Source organism: Melospiza georgiana, chromosome 8, assembly GCF_028018845.1.
Source record: "Melospiza georgiana isolate bMelGeo1 chromosome 8, bMelGeo1.pri, whole genome shotgun sequence".
NCBI classification, from domain to species: domain Eukaryota; kingdom Metazoa; phylum Chordata; class Aves; order Passeriformes; family Passerellidae; genus Melospiza; species Melospiza georgiana.
In genome coordinates this window covers 34,105,044-34,122,363 of record NC_080437.1, presented here as the reverse complement: position 1 = coordinate 34,122,363, position 17,320 = coordinate 34,105,044, and the positions used below count along the sequence as shown (strand labels likewise).

Sequence of the window (17,320 nt, the reverse complement as noted above, 5' to 3'; positions counted from 1 at the left end):
CATCATTCCCACATGGAGATCACTGCCCGCTTCCCCCTTCCCTTCTGGCACTGCCTTATTTTCAGCTTTCTGAAGCAACTGTAGCCCAGTGTGCTAACAGGAGGTGATGACAGCTTGGGAGGTAGGGCTCGTGCTGCTGACAGCTTGTAGTGTTACACCTTTTTGGGGAAATTGTGGCAATCACCTGGCAGGGTGAGGGGAAAAAAGAAAATAAAGGTGTTTGAGCCAAAGCTGTGATCCCCACCGTGATCACAGTCCTGCTGATGTTTGTTCTGGTAGAGCCACCACGTTTGCAGGGATGTGTTTTGGGAAGAGCTCACAGCTGGGTGTTTCAGCATGGGAAAATCAGACAGGGGAACGTTGCTGAGGGATTTCTCCAGCTTGTTGTTGGGGCTCTGCATCCAACAGCCCCATCCCTGATGGGGAGGGAAAACCTGAGGAGAAGGATGGTTGTGAGGGGTGAGTGGCTTCCTGCAACCTTCTCTGATGGTAGCCTTGGTCCCTGCACAGTGTGGAGCATCACAAGACCCTGTGGGAAGGAGAAATAGCCTCAGTTTGCTCACCAGTTGATCTGGAGCAACCCTGCACCTTATTCCAAGTGACCAAGAATTTCCTATTTATGTATTTTTAGATGATTTTTCAACTACTCCCACCAGCAACACCTCATTTTCTCTCTGAGGGCTTGCCCAGCGTGCTGGATTAAGGCAGCTTTGGGAAGGGTTGGGGGAAGAAAAACCAGCACCTCAAATGGTCAAAAATGGCTCCTTGTGGTCAGTAAATGTGGTTTTGGTGTAAGGTGCGTTACAGGCGCTTGCTGGGTGAAGTCAGGATGGCCAGAAACATCTCTCAAAATCCATCTGTGCTGGATTCCCCCAGTTTCCGTGAGAGCAGCAGGATTTGGGGTGCCTGATACCCCTTTTTGTCTGGCACTGGAGGCCAAGGCTGTGGAGAGGCTCAAAGGGGCCCAGAACTGCCTGGCCAAGGGGAACAATCACCACATTGTGCCACCAAACCTGCTCTTTGCTGGCTTCAATAGAGGACTTGACTGCCTGGTTTCTCCAGCTCAGCACCTCAGCACGTGCTAATTTCACCCCATAAATAAAAAATGAGCAAAGAACTCTGGAAGGGCTGCAGACAGACAGTGCATTGATGGTGGAGGCTGATCCACCACTGCTGGAATCCACCCATGGAATGCTGGCTTGGTGATCACCATCCTGGGGGGACCCTCCTGACCCCAGCCACTGGCAAGGTGAGCTGTGGCATTTTTTTGGCAGACAATACTGTGAAAACTTGCTTTCTGAGCTGTCAAACCTGCCTCAGGGGGAGCATCTCTGCCCAGAGAGCACCTTCTGCACGTGGCCTTCCTCCACCAGCAGCTGCTGCAGCACCAGGACCATCAGAAGGGGTTTTCCATCCTCTTGCATTCTCTTGGAATGACTCCAAGGGTTGCAGTGTGTGTGGATTTGAGCAGGGAAAATGAGCCTGTTGGCTTGGTTGCCCAAGTCCCATAAAATGCAAAATTTCCCTGGAAGTCAAATAACTTCATGGCTGTTCCCTGAGATGTTGTCCGAGCTTGGAAATGTTTTTCTTTTGGATGGGAAGAATGTGCTGTCAGTGTGTTGAGTTACTCTCCAGTCTTCATCCTCCTTCATCCACCACCACAGGAATCACTCATCTCCTCTCCCACCCTCTGAGGATGCTCTATCCCACCTGTAGCAGCCCAGCATGTCCACACCTGGGTACCAAATCCTGGGAAAGGCCTGATCCAGGAGATGAGCTCGATTAAGAAGGAAAAAAATTAACATTCCCAAAAGTGCCAGAGTTTTGTTTGTAGAAGGGATTTGCACTTCTGAGAGGGCTGTTGACTTTCAGGAGACCTAGGCTGTTCAAGTGCCTAAATCACTGTTGGAAATATGCTTGCAAATTTTGTGAAGTGCTTAGAAAATATTTCTACTATGTCCTTGGGCCTTCTGCCGTGGTAATTATGAGTTGTCCATTAACCACAGTGTGCAGCTCTCTGCTTGAAGCTGCTGCATGCTCAGCACCCAGAAGACAGAGGCATGGTTGGGATTAAAAAAAAATATGACCAGGATGATGTGAAGGCTGGGTGCAATTGCATACTTAGAGAACAAATGTCCTTTTTTTCACATGGGCTTGGGGTTTGTGGGTTTTTGAAGGTTTCAGAGACTGAAGGCCATGTGAAATGAAGCTTCCCCCGGCTTGGGCAGTGGCCAACTCCTCCTGGGGCAGCAGGAACTTCTCTGTTTAGATAGAGCAGCCTCTGCAATGACTCTTTTTACCATGTGCATGGGGTAGAGGAGCACCCAAAGCCACTGGTCCATGGGTCCAACTCAGCACAAGGCCCTTTGCTTTGTAAAGAACTGATTGGAGTGTCACGCAGAGCCCCTGCATCTCCCTTAGGGTCTCTGTAAATGGGTGATCTTCCTTTGTTTACAGCCTGGGGTAATTTGTTGTGGTGGAGTTTCTCCCAGCTCACCTGGATTTGAATGAAAAAACCTTCAAGCAAACGTGCCTAATTCCTTGGGAATGCCAGTGGGGATGCTTTGGAGCAAGGTTGTGTCTCAGGCTGTGTGTTTGATCCTGAATTGGGCCAGCCAGAGCAGATAGAGGCAGCAGCCCTGTCACTCTGTGTCACCAATGCTCTGTTGGGTACTGAAGTTCTCCTGGCTCCCTCAGCTACTCCTGGTGCTCCAGATCCTTCCCTTGCTCCATTCCTCCCTCTGGATACTCTCCTGAAAGTTTTTCTTTCTTGTCATGAAAAACTGACTGGTAACAGATGAACATTTCTAGCTAGTGACAGGGCTGCCTTCCTCCCAGGGATTTATGGAATTCCCATTCAGGCCTATCCCATGGGGTGTGTCCAGAACAAATGTCTGAGAAGTGAACGCTCCATCACTCACTGGCTTGGTGAGAGGCTCCACAAGCTGCTGAGATCCTCCTCAGCCTCCTCCTGCTCAGTGCACACACTCTGGCACTGGCATGGCCTCGTTATTTCCATTGACACTCAGTCATGAGGGTTTAGTTTGTTCTTTTAAAAACCAGCCCGGGCTAAAGGCATTCCCTGGCAGGTGAGCACGCTCGTGGCCAGGCTGCATCCCTGGGAGGTTCTGTGTGCTCTGCTCCAGAGGGTTTGGAATGCCTGCATGCTCCTTGTCATTCTCAGAGCTTGAAACTGTTTAGAAGGCGTGACAGTGCATAAACTCAATCAGGTTTCTGGCCAAGGTAACCAGGCATGGAGACTCGGGGAACAGACAACTGTGCTCGCCTGGTCTTTAGTGAGGGGAACAGGAACAGACATGAGCCATCACAGAGGAGGGTTTAGCAGGATATAAGCTTTCAGCTATTGAAAGAAAGTGCTGAAGTTTTTCTTGGTTAATAAGGGGAGTTATTGGAAATGTTCATTCATTTTTGGTGAGCTCTGTTCTGCCTCACAAGTGGAACTGGGCGATGCATAGGGCGGAGATGGTGATGGGACCCCAGAGCAGGATGGGGGTCGTTTTGATCCTGTTGCTTTTTGCAGGGGCAGGGGGGCCACAGGACCTGCCATGGATGGGGAGATGGAGTGTTGCAGCATCTCTCCATCTCCTGAGGACCTGCTGAGTGTTCCTGCTGCTCTGCTTGTTTTTTGTTGGGCTGAGGGAGCTCGGGTTTGGGGTCGGGAACACTCCTGGCTCATCGGGTTATCGGACCGGATTATCTCGGTCTCCACCTCAGCTGCCTCTCTCCCCTTCCTCTGCAGAACCGCCAGACTTTCAACAGCCTCACCTGCCTCAGCAGCACGGCCGAGGACGGCTCCCAGCGGCTGCCGGGCCCTCAGACATGGGCGGCGGCCCCCGAGGTGATGCCGGGCCGGACCCCGGCCTGCACCCCGGTCCCGGAGCCGGCCCAGGCCCGGCCCTGTGAGCACCGCGCCAGCAGGGACGACCTGTCCTGTGAGGAGGAGGAGGAGGGCACGGCCAAGGAGGAGCACAGGGCGGCATGGAGGAGCACCGAGAGCCTCTTCCAGCTGGATGGCGAGCTAGACATCGAGCAGATCGAGAACAACTGAGGAGGGAGCAGCTCTGCCCGCCCTGGGCGCTGAGGGCTGCCAGCAGGGCCAGGGAGGGCTCCTGGCTGGCGGCGAGTTTGTGGGATCCTGTCACTGCTCCCCTCCTGCCAGCTGGAGGGGACCAAGCAGCTTTGCCAAAATTTCATCAGGTATTTAGAGGAATTCGTGTGCATGCGTGTGTAAATCTTGAAATTCTTTGTAACTACTGTAGCCAGAGATCAGCCAGGCCGAGGAAAGTGCCTGTCCCACGGGGAAACCAGGCACAGGGATCGCCAAAAAACTCAGAATCCATGAGAAAATGGCTTTTGCCAGGATAGGGGTGGAGTGATGGAGCTGGCCATGCTCCCACAGATTCCACCTGTGCTAGTTCAGAAAGGAGAAACCACCACCCCTGGGGCTGGAGAAAGGGGGACAAAGCAGAATATTGAGATTTGCAAAGCGAGCACTGGCTGGTGGCACTGGGGTGACCACGGTTCCTTTCCTCCGGCCACATCCCCTGTGGCCCCAGCACCCCCTCGCTCCCCATGTCCCTGGCAGTGCCGTGAGGAGGAAATCACAAGTGAAGTGTTTTGCTTAAATTTAATAATGGCAAGAGCTGGATTTTTACTCCTTTATTTTTAGTTTTCCTTTTCCTGATGAGGAATTAAACAGATCCCTGGCCCATGTGGGGCGGCATCCGCAGCAGCGCTTGCTGGGCGTTGAACGAGGATGCTCAAATGCCTTCCTTCCCTATTTTTTTCCTTCCAAGCCCCCCTCTCTCAACTCTTTTGGGAAAAAAACCCTACTCAGGCTCTGTGCCACCCTCATTTGGGTTCCCAACACCCTGTTTTGAGCAGGGCTGGGCTGTTTACCCATTTACCAGCAGCTGTGCCCACTTTGATACCCAGGGCATGGCTGCCACCATTTTTTTTGGCTTTACTGTGAAGGGCTGCCTGCCCGAGGCACGTTGTGGAGGGGTTACTTGACAAAGTCAGCTGGAAAAAGGCTGAAAATCCAGGTAGCAGCACTGAAAGCTTTTCCTCTTCCTGTGCCTTTTTAAAGCACAGATAAAGTGGTGACCATTATGTTTGTACAATATGAATTCTCTTTGCTAAAAATAAGCTGTCCACTTGCTAACAGGTTTAGAAGGACACATATTTCTTTTTTCTCCCTCTGGTGTTTTTTTTTTTTTTTTATTATTTGTTTGTTTGTTGAAAGCTCTAGGAAAGCTGTACAAATATCTTCCAGCATCTTCTGGATTCCTTCTGCTGGTTCCTTCAAGCTCAGGGGTCACTTCCTGAGCTTTGCAAACCTGAGAAAGGAAAAAAATCATTGATACCAAGAGCAGCTGAAGACAGGACATTTTTAATGGGGTTCAGCAGCCCCACTGGCAATGCCTTGAGGGTCCATAATTCAGAAAGGCAGAGAGCTGCTGGTACAGGTTTCATTCATCATTTCTGGTTATGTTAGTGCACTTTTTTCCACAGTGGTTTGGGATGTGTGTGGCATCTCCCACCACAGTGGAACCCATTGGTTGTTACCCCTGTCCTGGCACTGCTGAGGTTTTGCTGGTGGCTGTGGCTGTGCCCACTCCCTCCAGGCAAGCAGGACAAGCCCCAGATATCCAGGGAGGGGATGACAGGGATGTCTTTTCATTTTGGAGAACCCTCCAGCTCTTTTAAAGTGTCACTTTATGCATCACTTAGAAAAAAATATATCCTGGGTTAATTTTTCTCCCTCCTGTTGTGGATGGTCCAGCCACGCCAGTGTTTTCCCGGGCTGCTGCCCCTCTGTCTGTGCCCCTGAAGTGGCACCCTCACAGCAAAGTTCTTGGCTTTGAGTCTTCCTGATGCTCCCTCCATCCCTCCCTCCCTCCCCACCACTGACAGGTCCTGGTCTGGGGGCACACAGCTCCTGCTGGCCACAGGCACCTCCTCAGCTGAGCAACAAAGGGCAAATCCACCCAAACCCCCATCCAGCCACCACCTGGGCTCTCACCTGGGCATCCCCAGGGCTGGAATTCCTAAGGGCTTCTGTTTTCTTTCCAAGGGCTGCTCCTGGTGCCACGCTAATCCCCAGAGTGGGAAGGTGGCCAAGGGACCGTGGCCCAGCTGTCCTGGACCTGGTGGCCGACGGGCCACGGCGCAGCTGTCCTGGACGTAGCCGTAGCATTCAGTTTACATTCAGCACAACCCGTTTGCCTTACTAAAAATGCTTCTCCAATGAGTCATGGCCTTAGACTGGGCACGTTGGCGTAGGCACAGACTACAGTTAGCGACAGTTTTGAGGCCACAGTGGTGTTCTGTTGGGTATTTCTTGTTGGGTTTGTATGATTTCATGTACTTATTCTCAGTTTAAGAAAGCCTTACTTTTTACTTTTTTTTTTTCTCTCTCTCTCTCTGTAGAGGTAAAACATTTGTGGATTTATATATATATATAAATATATATATATAAATAAAGTAATTAAAATATTAAATATAATATAGTATGTGCCTCAGATTCAGGGGACATCCTGTTGATTGTAAAGTCAGAAGTGGCGTTGCTTCCCTGGTGTCAGGAGATCTGTCCCCTAGGCAGTGGGAGAGCAGGGCATCCCCTGGGGGTCTTGCTCTTGGTTTGTAAAGGTTTTCACCTATTAGATGTTTTGGGAGCCCCCCATACCCTCAGCAAACCCCTGCCGGCTGCCAGAATGTGATACTAAAGTAATATGCAGACAAGGGATGCTATTCCTTGCTAGGTAGCTAAAATAGGTTCATTATTGTGAAGGGACTCAGTGGCTTGTCCAAGGTGTGACCCAGTCTGGGCAGCAGCTGTTTTGGGATGACACCAAAGCTGTGGCAGCAGCAATAAAGGTTCTTCATCCTGAAAAAAAATTAGGATTTTAACACAGAAAGTCTTAGCAGGCACACGGGAGTTTTGCTGTGTGTTTTGCAGATGTAGCTCTTTGAGCCTGTCCTATGAAAGAGTACATGAAAAAAAGAGAAACCAACGAAAAGAAGCGTTTGTAAAATAGATTGTAATTTTTCCACGTGCTAGCATAGCCTGTTTGGCCAATAAAATTGTGTTTCAAGTGCATTGTTTAAAGCTCCTGGCTGCCCAGGCAAACAGACTGACGTAGGATGTTCTAGGATTGTAGCAGTGCTTTGCGGCGTGTGTGGGTTCCGTGTTCGAGAAAGAAAAAGAAGAGGATGGCCAAATAAAAAAAAAAAAAAAATACACAAAACGAAACAAAACAAACCAGAAAGATGGGAAGAAGAATAAAAACAAAGCCTTCTGAAGCTATGACCTGTAGTAGCCAAGTCTCGCTGGCAATTGCACAAGCGCCGCGGGCCGAGCGTGTCCCGGGAGGGGCTGCCCAGGTGTGCCCTCCCCGGGCGGGCCAGGAGGCTGCTCCTGCCCCCTCCATGACTTGATTGCACTAGAGCAGCTCAATCTCAGGAAATTGCTTGTTACTTTTACTGTGTAAATAAAGCTTCCTGGTTCAATAAGCCGTGTCTGGCCTCTCCGTGCTGTCCTCGTGGCCGGGTGCGGCCGTGGGGTTGGGGACATGGAGACATCACTGACCTTCAGGGTTGTGGCACTGGTTGGTGTTTGATGGGACTGGAGTTTGATGGAGACCCCTCCTCTCCTCTGCTGGCTGCAGCTCCTTGACATCTCCATAGATGCTGGGAAGGGATGTCCCAAAAAATGGGTGGGGGTCAGGAAAGCCTTCAACCAGGAGCCTCCCTTGGGGTGTCTGTGGAGGAAGGGTGTCCCAGCCATGGGGTGCACAAGAAAATGGACATTTTGTGATATTCACATGCAGACAGACACTCTGCACTCTCCCCATGGCAGGGGGACATCTCCCATGCCTCCTCCCCAGGTTGCATGAGAAAATGGACATTTTGTGATATTCACATGCAGACAGACATGCTGCACCCTCTCCATGGTGAGGGGACATCTCTCATACCTCCTCCCCAGGTTGCATGAGAAAATGGACATTTTGTGATATTCACATGCAGACAGACACGCTGCACCCTCCCCATGGTGAGGGGACATCTCCCATGCCTCCCCCCCAGCCTGTCATTGAGCTGTAACACAGCCAAAGACATAAACAACAAAATGCAAACTGAAATGCCAAGTAGCACCTCCTTCTTTGTGTTTGAGGACAAACATAATATCCTGCCTCTTAAAATCTAATACTCAAATCTAAACTCAGAGCCCACAGCAGGCCAAGGGCACATGGGGGTGTTAAAGAAGTTCTTGGGGAAACAGGGCAGTATCTCCCTGCAGCCTTTGCAACCCAAAAAGGAAAACGGCTGCACTTCCTCCAGCAGGCAGTGTAAAACTTTCATGACAGATGGCAGGATGTTTATCTGCCTAAACTTAATCAGATTGAAGTGATAGGCTTAGTATAATAGAACAAAAAAGGAAGAATTAGGGGTTAAAAAATTCTCAGTGATCCATCACAGCCTGAATGTTTGACCAGGGTTTCCAGCATCCTTCCATGTGTGTGGATGCTGACAGTGCCATACACTTTGGCTGAACCACTACCCAGAGGACAGAAGATGCAAAAACAGACCCAAAAAATTGCACTAAGGTCATTTTCCCAGATGTAGTTTATTTTATTAGAACTTAATTCCCAGCCCCCTTTCCCCTGCTGTCCCCAAGGGGTGCTATGCAGCTCCAGGGCCAGCTGGTAGCTCTGAAAAACAAGTGTTCCAACACTCCAGAAACAGGCAGCATCATTTTGGTGTCCTTCAGTGACTGGGGTCATCTTCAGCTGTTGGGACTGCTGGAAACAGAGCTGGAATTATCCTTTACCTCCTGCTTGCAGATGCAGAGAGCAGTGGCTGAATGCAGTGGCCAGCACATGGATATATATTAAATATATGTAACACAAACATAATTACATGATTTCCATGGTCCCCTGGAGATCTGGGGCAGGTTGAAGCCCAAATACTCTAGCCCAAAGCCCAAGAGTGTACAGAACGGCTGATATGTTGATTAAAAGTGGACTTTTGCCTCTACAAGGTGACCCTTGCAAACACTACCACATGTCAGTGAGGGTGGGCAGAGGACTTGATGGAATAACCTCTAATATTTTAATTTTTTGACCCATCTTGAGGCCCTTCCATGCTCTTGCCAGGTGCAGCATGGCCAGGTGTTCCCACACATGCTGCAACAGCTGCACTGCAAAACTGACAGGGGGAGAAACCAAAATCCCAGGGGAAGGGCTGCAGTGCCCGGAGGCAGGGAGCAGCTCCTTTTAGAAATCCTTATTTTGATTAAGAAAAAAAGGCAAATCTCATGCCTGTCCTGGCAGCAGGAGGGGGCTGAGCTGGAGCTGAGCTGCAGCAGCAGATTCTCAGCAGGCCTGTGGGGCAGGATCAGGCTCAGGGGATGTTCAGTGAGTACAGAATCCTGGAATCCCTCAATGGTTTGGGCTGGAAGGGACCTTAAAGCTCATCCTACTCCACCCCTGCCATGGGCAGGGACACCTTCCACTGTCCCAGGCTGCTCCAAGCCCCATCCAACCTGGCCTTGGGCACTGCCAGGAATGAAGCAGCCACAGCTTCTCTGGGCAAACTGCGCCAGGGTCTCCCCACCCTCACAGGGAGCAATTTCTTCCCAATGTCCAATCTAAAGCTGCCCTTTTGAAGCTGTTCCCCCTTGTTGTATCACTACATGCCCTTGTGAAAAGTCCATTTTCAGCTGGAGCTGTGTCCGACTCAGCTCTGACAGGTCAGGGACTGCACATCCAGGATTTTAATGGGGAGAGGCAGGAAACCCACACCCCCTCCCACACAGGCTGCTCACAAACCCCCCCCTGCAGAGGGAAGGCAGAGACCATCAGTCCCATGGCCTTTTCCACATTTTCCAGGCAGGGAAAAGCATTTCAGGTCCTGTAAACACCTCTGCCAGTGCTGACCCAACTGAACACAATGACAAACTAGGCCAGATCCAAAGGACAGGGTTTATTCCTGACAGGATGGGGCAGATATTCCCTAATGTGTTATTGATTCCTGTGCCCCCTCCTGGGGCTGCTCCAGACAGGCTGGTCCTGGCAGAACCACAGCTCCTGCATTGCCAAGGCACGTGGGGCTGTCCCCTCCACAGGGCTTTTGTGCCACCTGAGGCACACACAGGAGCTTGGTGGCCTCCATCAGCCCCAAGGACATCCCCCATCCCACAAAAGGACCCCAAAAGGCACAGAACATGGGGGTTAAACAGGTAAATCCATTCAGGAGGGGGTGCCCAGGCTCCCTGTTTCCCACCTCCCCAATGTGAGCAAAGATCAAAAGGGGGAACAGCCCCCAGCATCACCCAGAGGAGGCTGAGGCCCCTCACAGGCACCAAGGGCAGGGCATTCAAGACTTGCCAGAGGACAGCAAGTGTTCCCTTGGGTGGGAGGTCAGGAGATCATTTTAGTACCATTATGTGAAATATTTCAGAAGGTGGGTGCCCACCACCCTGGATAAGGCTGGGCTGGGTTCATTCAGGTGAGATGGAGGTGGGAGAGGATGAAGTGGATCCATGGAGGGGCTGCATGTGAGGGCTCCTGCTGGGATTTACATCTCCTGCAGGATGATGTCCACAGCCTCAGCCAGGTTGTTCACGTAGGCATCAGGCTTCACCTCGGGGTGGTTTTCATCGGAAGGCCTGGAAGGAGACAGAGGGGCACAGCTGAGCAAGGGCAGGATCCCAAAGAGCCCCCATGGCCCTGGTGATCCTGCTGCCCACAGAGCCCAGGCAGAGCCAATGGAGCACCCCTGAGGTTCACAGAATTCACAGAATTTTTGGGTTGGAAGAGACCTTCAAGATCATCGAGTCCAGCCCAGCCCCAACACCTCAACTGAACCCTGGCCCCCAGTGCCACATCCAGGCTTTGTTAAACACACCCAGGGATGGGGACTGCACCACCTCCCCGGGCAGCCATTCCAGAACTTTATCACTCTATTTTTCCTGATATCCAACCTGTATTTCCCTTGAGGCTGTGTGCTCTGGCTGTGTCAGTGCTGCTGGAGAAAGAGCCCAGCCCCAGCTGAGCACAGGCACCTTTCAGGAGCTGTGAGAGTGATGGGGGCAGCCCTGAGTCTCCTTTTCTCCAGGCTGAGCACCCCCACCTCCCTCAGGGGTTCCTCTCAGGGTTTTTGTTCCCAGACCTGTGCCCTCACCAGTGCCAGGGACAGGGGCACAATGACCTCCCTGCTCCTCTGGCCACACCATTCCTGACTCACATTCCTCCCTCTTCTGTTTGTTTTTCCCCTTTCTCTCTCCCACACCCAGGTCTTTCCCACATGCCCAGGTGGATCCAATGTCCTTTGTGCAAATGAGCTCGGCAAAACTTTGCAAAACCTCAATGGGAAGAGAATTTCCAATTAGTTAATTAACTAATCCAAGCGAATGCACTGCATTTTACATGGCACTTCTTCATCCAGGCAATAGGAGCACCAGGCAGGGATTGCTGTAAGGACACCTCACTGCAAGCCTGGGACCCTCCAAAATTACAAATAATTATTCTCCTACGGCTTTTATCCAGAAATAGGCAGAGAAAAGAACTATTCCCTTTCAACCTAAAGACACAGAAAGTCTTCCTGAAAAGGAAGGTTCTGCCAGGGTTTAATTTTGCAGGACCACCATCTCCTGCAAACCCAGCAATGCTGGTTTGAAATACCACCAGAAGAAGGCTCATTCTCAGCCTCCACCAAGTCAGCACCCCAAAGCAGAGTGACTTGAAGCCATTTTTTGCCAATACTTAATTAGCAGCGCTGGCTTAACGAGGCACAGCTGCACAATCCCATTTTGCTGATTTAGCAGCACTGCTGCTGGGGAGGGGGCAGATGTGGGAGGCAGAAATTTTCCAAACCTCGTGGTCCTGTTATGGCTCTTGGGCTGAGAAACCCAACAGCTGCTGAAGGGGAAACATATGTACTTTATACACTTAATGACCTTCCTTTGGGAGAGAGATGGGAGCCCAAATGTCCACCTCCCACCTCTCCTGCTCCCTGGGAAGGGCAAACCTTTACTTAGCACAGCCTCTCCGTGGGGAAGATGCATTTCCCACCGGATGCAGGGGAGGCACAGAGATGATTATTATTATTATTAATGATGTGCAGGATTTGGTGAGCACTTGTCTGTACAAGCACCAAATCTCTTCTTCTGTCCCAGCACTGAAGCTCCCCAGGGCTGTTTCCTTCCTGCTCTTTTCTCAGCAGTGCTCCTCAGCCCATGAGCTCCTCACAAAGGCATGGCCTCTTTTGGAAGCCCACACTGTGTGCTTGAGGCTCTGCTTGCTGCAAAGCTGGGCTATGAACCAGAAAAAATGAAATATTTTTGTATTTTCAGCCGATATTAATCTTTCCTTGTGTCACCTGCAAAGCCATGCTCAGCACCAGGCTCCAGGAAACAAACTCTGCATCTTATTTAAAGGGTGGATGCACATAATTTTCTTTAAATATCCCAATTCCATCTTGTTACAGGGCTAGGGAGCAATGAGAATAATTATTACGATGTTTTTTAGGTTTTTCTCAACTGAAAAAGCATTTGCTGATGGAGAAAAGCCTTCACACATAAAGCAAGTAAAAATCCAGTGTGTACCCATCCCTTCAGTGGTAATTACTGCTCACTCCTGATTTAACCAAGTGGCTTTGATGAACACAAAAATAACTTTGGGTATACTGTAAAATATCAATTTCTTGTCACTAATCCCTAATTTGAGCGGAGAACTAAATAAAGCAACGAACAAAACTTCTCTTTGCATTTTACACCCTGAAAAATGTTCCTTTCCTAGATTACACATTAGGAGAAAATTCTAAGAACTGCCTGAAATGAATGCTTCTATGAGAAATTTTCAATTACACAGCACTCTTTGATCTATTAAAAGGATTTTGTGATTAATATCTGTGCTGACTACACAGAAATCCATCTGTAACTCAGCTGCTAAATGCCAGTCATCAAGGAAAAGTCCTGTACACACTTAATGGGTGCTGTGAAAAGGGGGTGTGTGTATGTATATATAAATATGTATAGAAAGATATATTTTTATATATATTTATATATATAAATATATTTATATATATATTTATTATATATATTATATATTATATATTATATATTATATATTATATATTATATATTATATATTATATATTATATATTATATATTATATATTATATATATAAACATATATATTTATTATAGAAACATATATTTATATATATTTAAAATATATTTATATTAACATATATAATATAGAATATATATAAATACATATAATATATTTATTTATACATATATATATATATATATATATATATAAATATATATATTAAAAATTATATTTTTTTTACTGATTTGCCCAAATACCATGGGATCACATCACACTCCTGGCTCCACTGAGGTCAATATTAAAACACAATAAATAAAGTTGTCTGAACTCTGCAGGAAAGCAGAGAGCTGGATTAAACACACTTCCCTGCTCTGCTGCCTTTTCCTAGGGCTGTGCGTGGGGCTTTTGTCCCTGTCAGTGCCACCACAATCCGTGCTTCACGGGGCCCCTTCCTTTGTCTCACAGGCATTTTGTGGCTCACAAAACCAGCCAAGGGATGGGTTTGCTCCCCCCTCTGGCTCAGGGCTGCTCTTGAAGCATCCGAAGAAAGGGAACTGCAAGCAACAACCCCCCAACTCTAATGCCAAGAAACAAAGCTCCAATTGCAGCAAAACAACTCAGGAGCCCAAGTCTGGGTGCCAGAAGAGAGGCAAAAGAGAGAGCTGTGCCATAAAACCTCTGGGCAAACCCAAATGCAGGATGAGCCCTTATTCTGCTGTCCAGAGGGAGCAGACACCATGTCTCTACACCAGCCTCTTCTCTGGGGAATTTGGGCTTTTCCTAAGAGAAACACCAGCCACAGGGAGTTTTAAGATGCCCTGAGGTGAAGCAGAGCCCTGGAGCTCTGCCCTGATATCTTGGGCATTGCTTTGATGGGTGGACAAGGGCACTGGGTGCAGGTGGAAGCTTGAGCCAAGAGCAGATTTTGGTCTCATGGGTCCAGCTCAGCTTCTCTCTCAGTGACAACAACCCCATGGAACTGCAGGTCACAGAACTGACAGTGAAGGTTACCTTTTAATACTTTCTTCTTTCATATTCCAGAAATAAATAATAATAACAATAAAATCTAAAAATGTCTTCAATTTGCTAGGTCAGTTGAAGGAGTTAGCATTGAGCTAACTTTAGGACAGACTCCTTCCGATATTTTTTCTCATATGGGGCTCTGGTTACAGAGAGGAGCATAAATCAAAATGACAGAAAATTATATACTGCAGCTGAACATGGAGCTGTCAGCACTGCTGGCCAGTGCACAAACTTGCTTGTGAAAAATCAACTACAGCCTTGGGAAACACTCTCTTCCATAAAGCAGGACTCTTTTTTTCCACAGAGTGGCTGAGCACCAGGGCCTGGAAGTGCACAGCATTTCCCAGCCCAAACTGGCCATGGCACTGTGAATGTGACACTTGTGCACTGCCTTTGGTGCCCACCTTGCTGGCAGGGAATGGAGTGGGTGAGCACAGGATGCCTCTGAAAGCCAGGCTGGTCCTTCCTGGTCCTTATGGGCACACAGGGTGATGTTAGGAGAAGAAAAGCCACCCAAAAGGACCAGTGCATAGAGCACATGAACAATATGAGCCATTTTTAACATGATGCAGCTCAGACAGTGGTCCTGTGTCCATCAAATGCTCCTCAGGAGATGCCTGAACATCCTCCTCTCCCAGGGGTTATTTACCACTGTCAGGGCTGCAGCAGCTCTGGGGCCCCTGTGCCCTGAGCCAGACCCTCAGCCCACACTAAACTGGTTAGTTCAGATCAGTGCTGCACCTGGAGACATCAGGGAGCAGCAGAAAATTGGCTCTGCAGTTTTAACTCTTCACCTGGGAAGAGAAGCTCCAGTTATCAGGGAAACTCCAGTATCAGAGCTGCTGCCTGCCAGAAAGTGATGGCTTCCTCCTGCTGAGGCATGGAACCAAACTGTACAGGGCTGGTTTAAAAAATCAGCTCCTGCAAAAAGAAGAAGGTTCACTTACTGTGTGGGTCAGATTTGCACTGTTCTGACAGGCTGGACTCCTTAGACTCAGCATCAGGAATGGTCTTGAGTTGTCCCAACTTCTGGGCAATTTTCTGGAATGGCTCACCCAGCTGCAGCTGAGCGTCTCTGAGGGATGAAGGGATCTATGCTGGCTTGCCTGGTCATCTCAGGAGCTACTTGGAGTCTTTGAAACAAATGCAGAGGAAAGATGACCCCAAACCCCAGATTTTGAGTTAATTCTTTTGTTTCCCACAGCAGTTGGGATTCCAGGTGTGGAATGTGGGCTGGAGAGGATTGGATGGCGCTGCCACAGGGAATCACTGCTGGGAAGGGAATTGCACCTGCAGAATGTGGGATGGGACTGATTCTCTATGAGCTGGCATTAAACCATCCCACCAGGAGCTAAGAGGGGATATCTGAGCTCCAGGCCCTCCCAATGCTGTCCTAGGGACCCTCATACTCAGCCTGGAACAGCTTTCTCAGCACCTCACTCGTGCTCTTCTCCAGCAAAACATGGGCAACAAAAAGGAAACAGCTGGGTTACTGCATGGGCAAAATATTTAACAGATAAAAGGCCAAGTGGATGTGATAGATGAGTAACACCATGATTGATTCTCACAATTAATGGACTAATATCATGTACATAGGTTAAGAAAAGTTTTATAGGTTTATAGTTATGTTGTACCCCCTCCCATGGTTATCAAGGGCCAGCTGGGGTTGGGACTCCTGGGAGGGCTGGCTTGTCACTGGTGACATCTGACCTCCAGTCAGGATCTGAGGAGGAGATCTCCACAAGTGGACAGTAAAGAAGGAGTCAATGGACAGAACTTTGGGAGGGGTTAAAGGGTTAAAAAGGGAAAACCTCCATTGTGAGGGGGCTGAGCACATGGTGGGGAAAATCTTTTGCTCTCAGTGCTGTAACACTTTTTTTAATTCAGTCTTCTGTTGTATTTTTGATAAGGTTTAATAAACCTTCCTGAACTATGCAAAGTGAGTAGCTATTTCTGACATGGAGGTAGCTGACATTGGATAGTCATGGTCACACAAACAGCTCTGGGATCCAGCTCAGCCTGCTGAAACCTGCCCGAGAGTGAGAGCAGACAGGCATTGATCAACACCTGGTTGGTATCACAGGTTAAAATTAGCTCTTACACAGCCCTTCAGAAACTGGGGTAGGCAGGAAAACACCAAGCAGGGCCAAAGCAAGGCACCAAAGTGAATCTGGAAAAGACAAATGATCGACATTGCAGTGCCACAGAGCTGCAGTCATTGGCAAACCTGATCCCAGCTCTGCACTACTTCTGTCACGCAGCAAACCCCATCCCAAAAGTCACCCTCTGCTGGACCAAGGCATCTCTGGGTCACCATTCAGACTCCCACCAACAGCACCAATTCCTCCTCCATAAAATGAGATAAAAAAGCCTGAGACTATTTCTCTCGACAGCATATTCTTCAGGGGCCCTTAGCATGGCTGTAAAATATGCAAGACTGGGTTTAACAAGGTTTTCTTTATGAGGAATGCAAACAGACACTGTAACCTTTGCTGGTTGCTTTGGAAAGATGCAATAATTAAACTTGGTGCCATGAGTGAAACTCCCCCCCTTTTTTTTTTTCTTTTGTGAAACATGCAATTTAATCAGTTTGGCACTGAAAAGCCAGATAAATCACAATGACTGACAGGTCCCTGATGGACAGCTGAGGGATGGTTGTAAAGCACATTTCCTGATCATACAACTAGAGAAAAATCTGCACCGAAGTCAGTAACAGCACCCAGGGCTGGAGCAGCTCCCAGAACTCCAGGAAACCCATACCTGAACCCTCTCATGTCATGGGCAGATCCCTGGGATAGGAAGAGAGGCTTTTGTGATTAAAAGACTGGATTTGGAGAGCTGCAAGCAAAGCAAACCTGCGTCAGAGCAAACCAGCATCCTCCACTGCTCCTCTCTTACCTCCCACTAATTGTGTTTAATTGTGACTCATTTAAATTCAAGCATCCACAAACGGGTGGAAATTACAGCCAAATTGTTTGCTAACACCTGAAGGAAGTCTGTGGGCTTGTGACTTAATTGTTCCCATTTCTGTTAAACTGCTGCAGTTTTAACTGAGCAGAATAAACCAGATTAAGTCCAACACTTCTCCAGGTAATACAGCTCAACACGTGGGCAATACTAAGATTGAGGGCATAGGGAGTTATCCTTCTGCATGGTT

The 17,320-nt window shown here is 48.7% G+C and overlaps 2 protein-coding genes across 3 annotated transcripts in view; one reads left to right on the top strand and one right to left on the bottom strand.

The window, feature by feature from the left end:
• Positions 1–4,082, top strand: part of FAM53B (family with sequence similarity 53 member B) — a 41,980-nt gene extending 37,898 nt beyond the window's left edge. For both annotated transcript variants that reach the window (XM_058028950.1, XM_058028949.1), the window contains exon 5: positions 3,761–4,082. In XM_058028950.1, the coding sequence (XP_057884933.1) occupies positions 3,761–4,069 (309 nt within the window). In that variant the 3' untranslated portion in view covers positions 4,070–4,082. The remainder of the gene's footprint in view (positions 1–3,760) is intronic.
• Positions 4,083–9,990: 5,908 nt separating this feature from the next.
• The window catches only part of LHPP (phospholysine phosphohistidine inorganic pyrophosphate phosphatase), a 78,466-nt gene continuing 71,136 nt past the window's right edge, over positions 9,991–17,320 (bottom strand). The window contains exon 7 of the mRNA XM_058028951.1: positions 9,991–10,690. Within this exon, the coding sequence (XP_057884934.1) occupies positions 10,600–10,690 (91 nt within the window). The 3' untranslated portion in view covers positions 9,991–10,599. The remainder of the gene's footprint in view (positions 10,691–17,320) is intronic.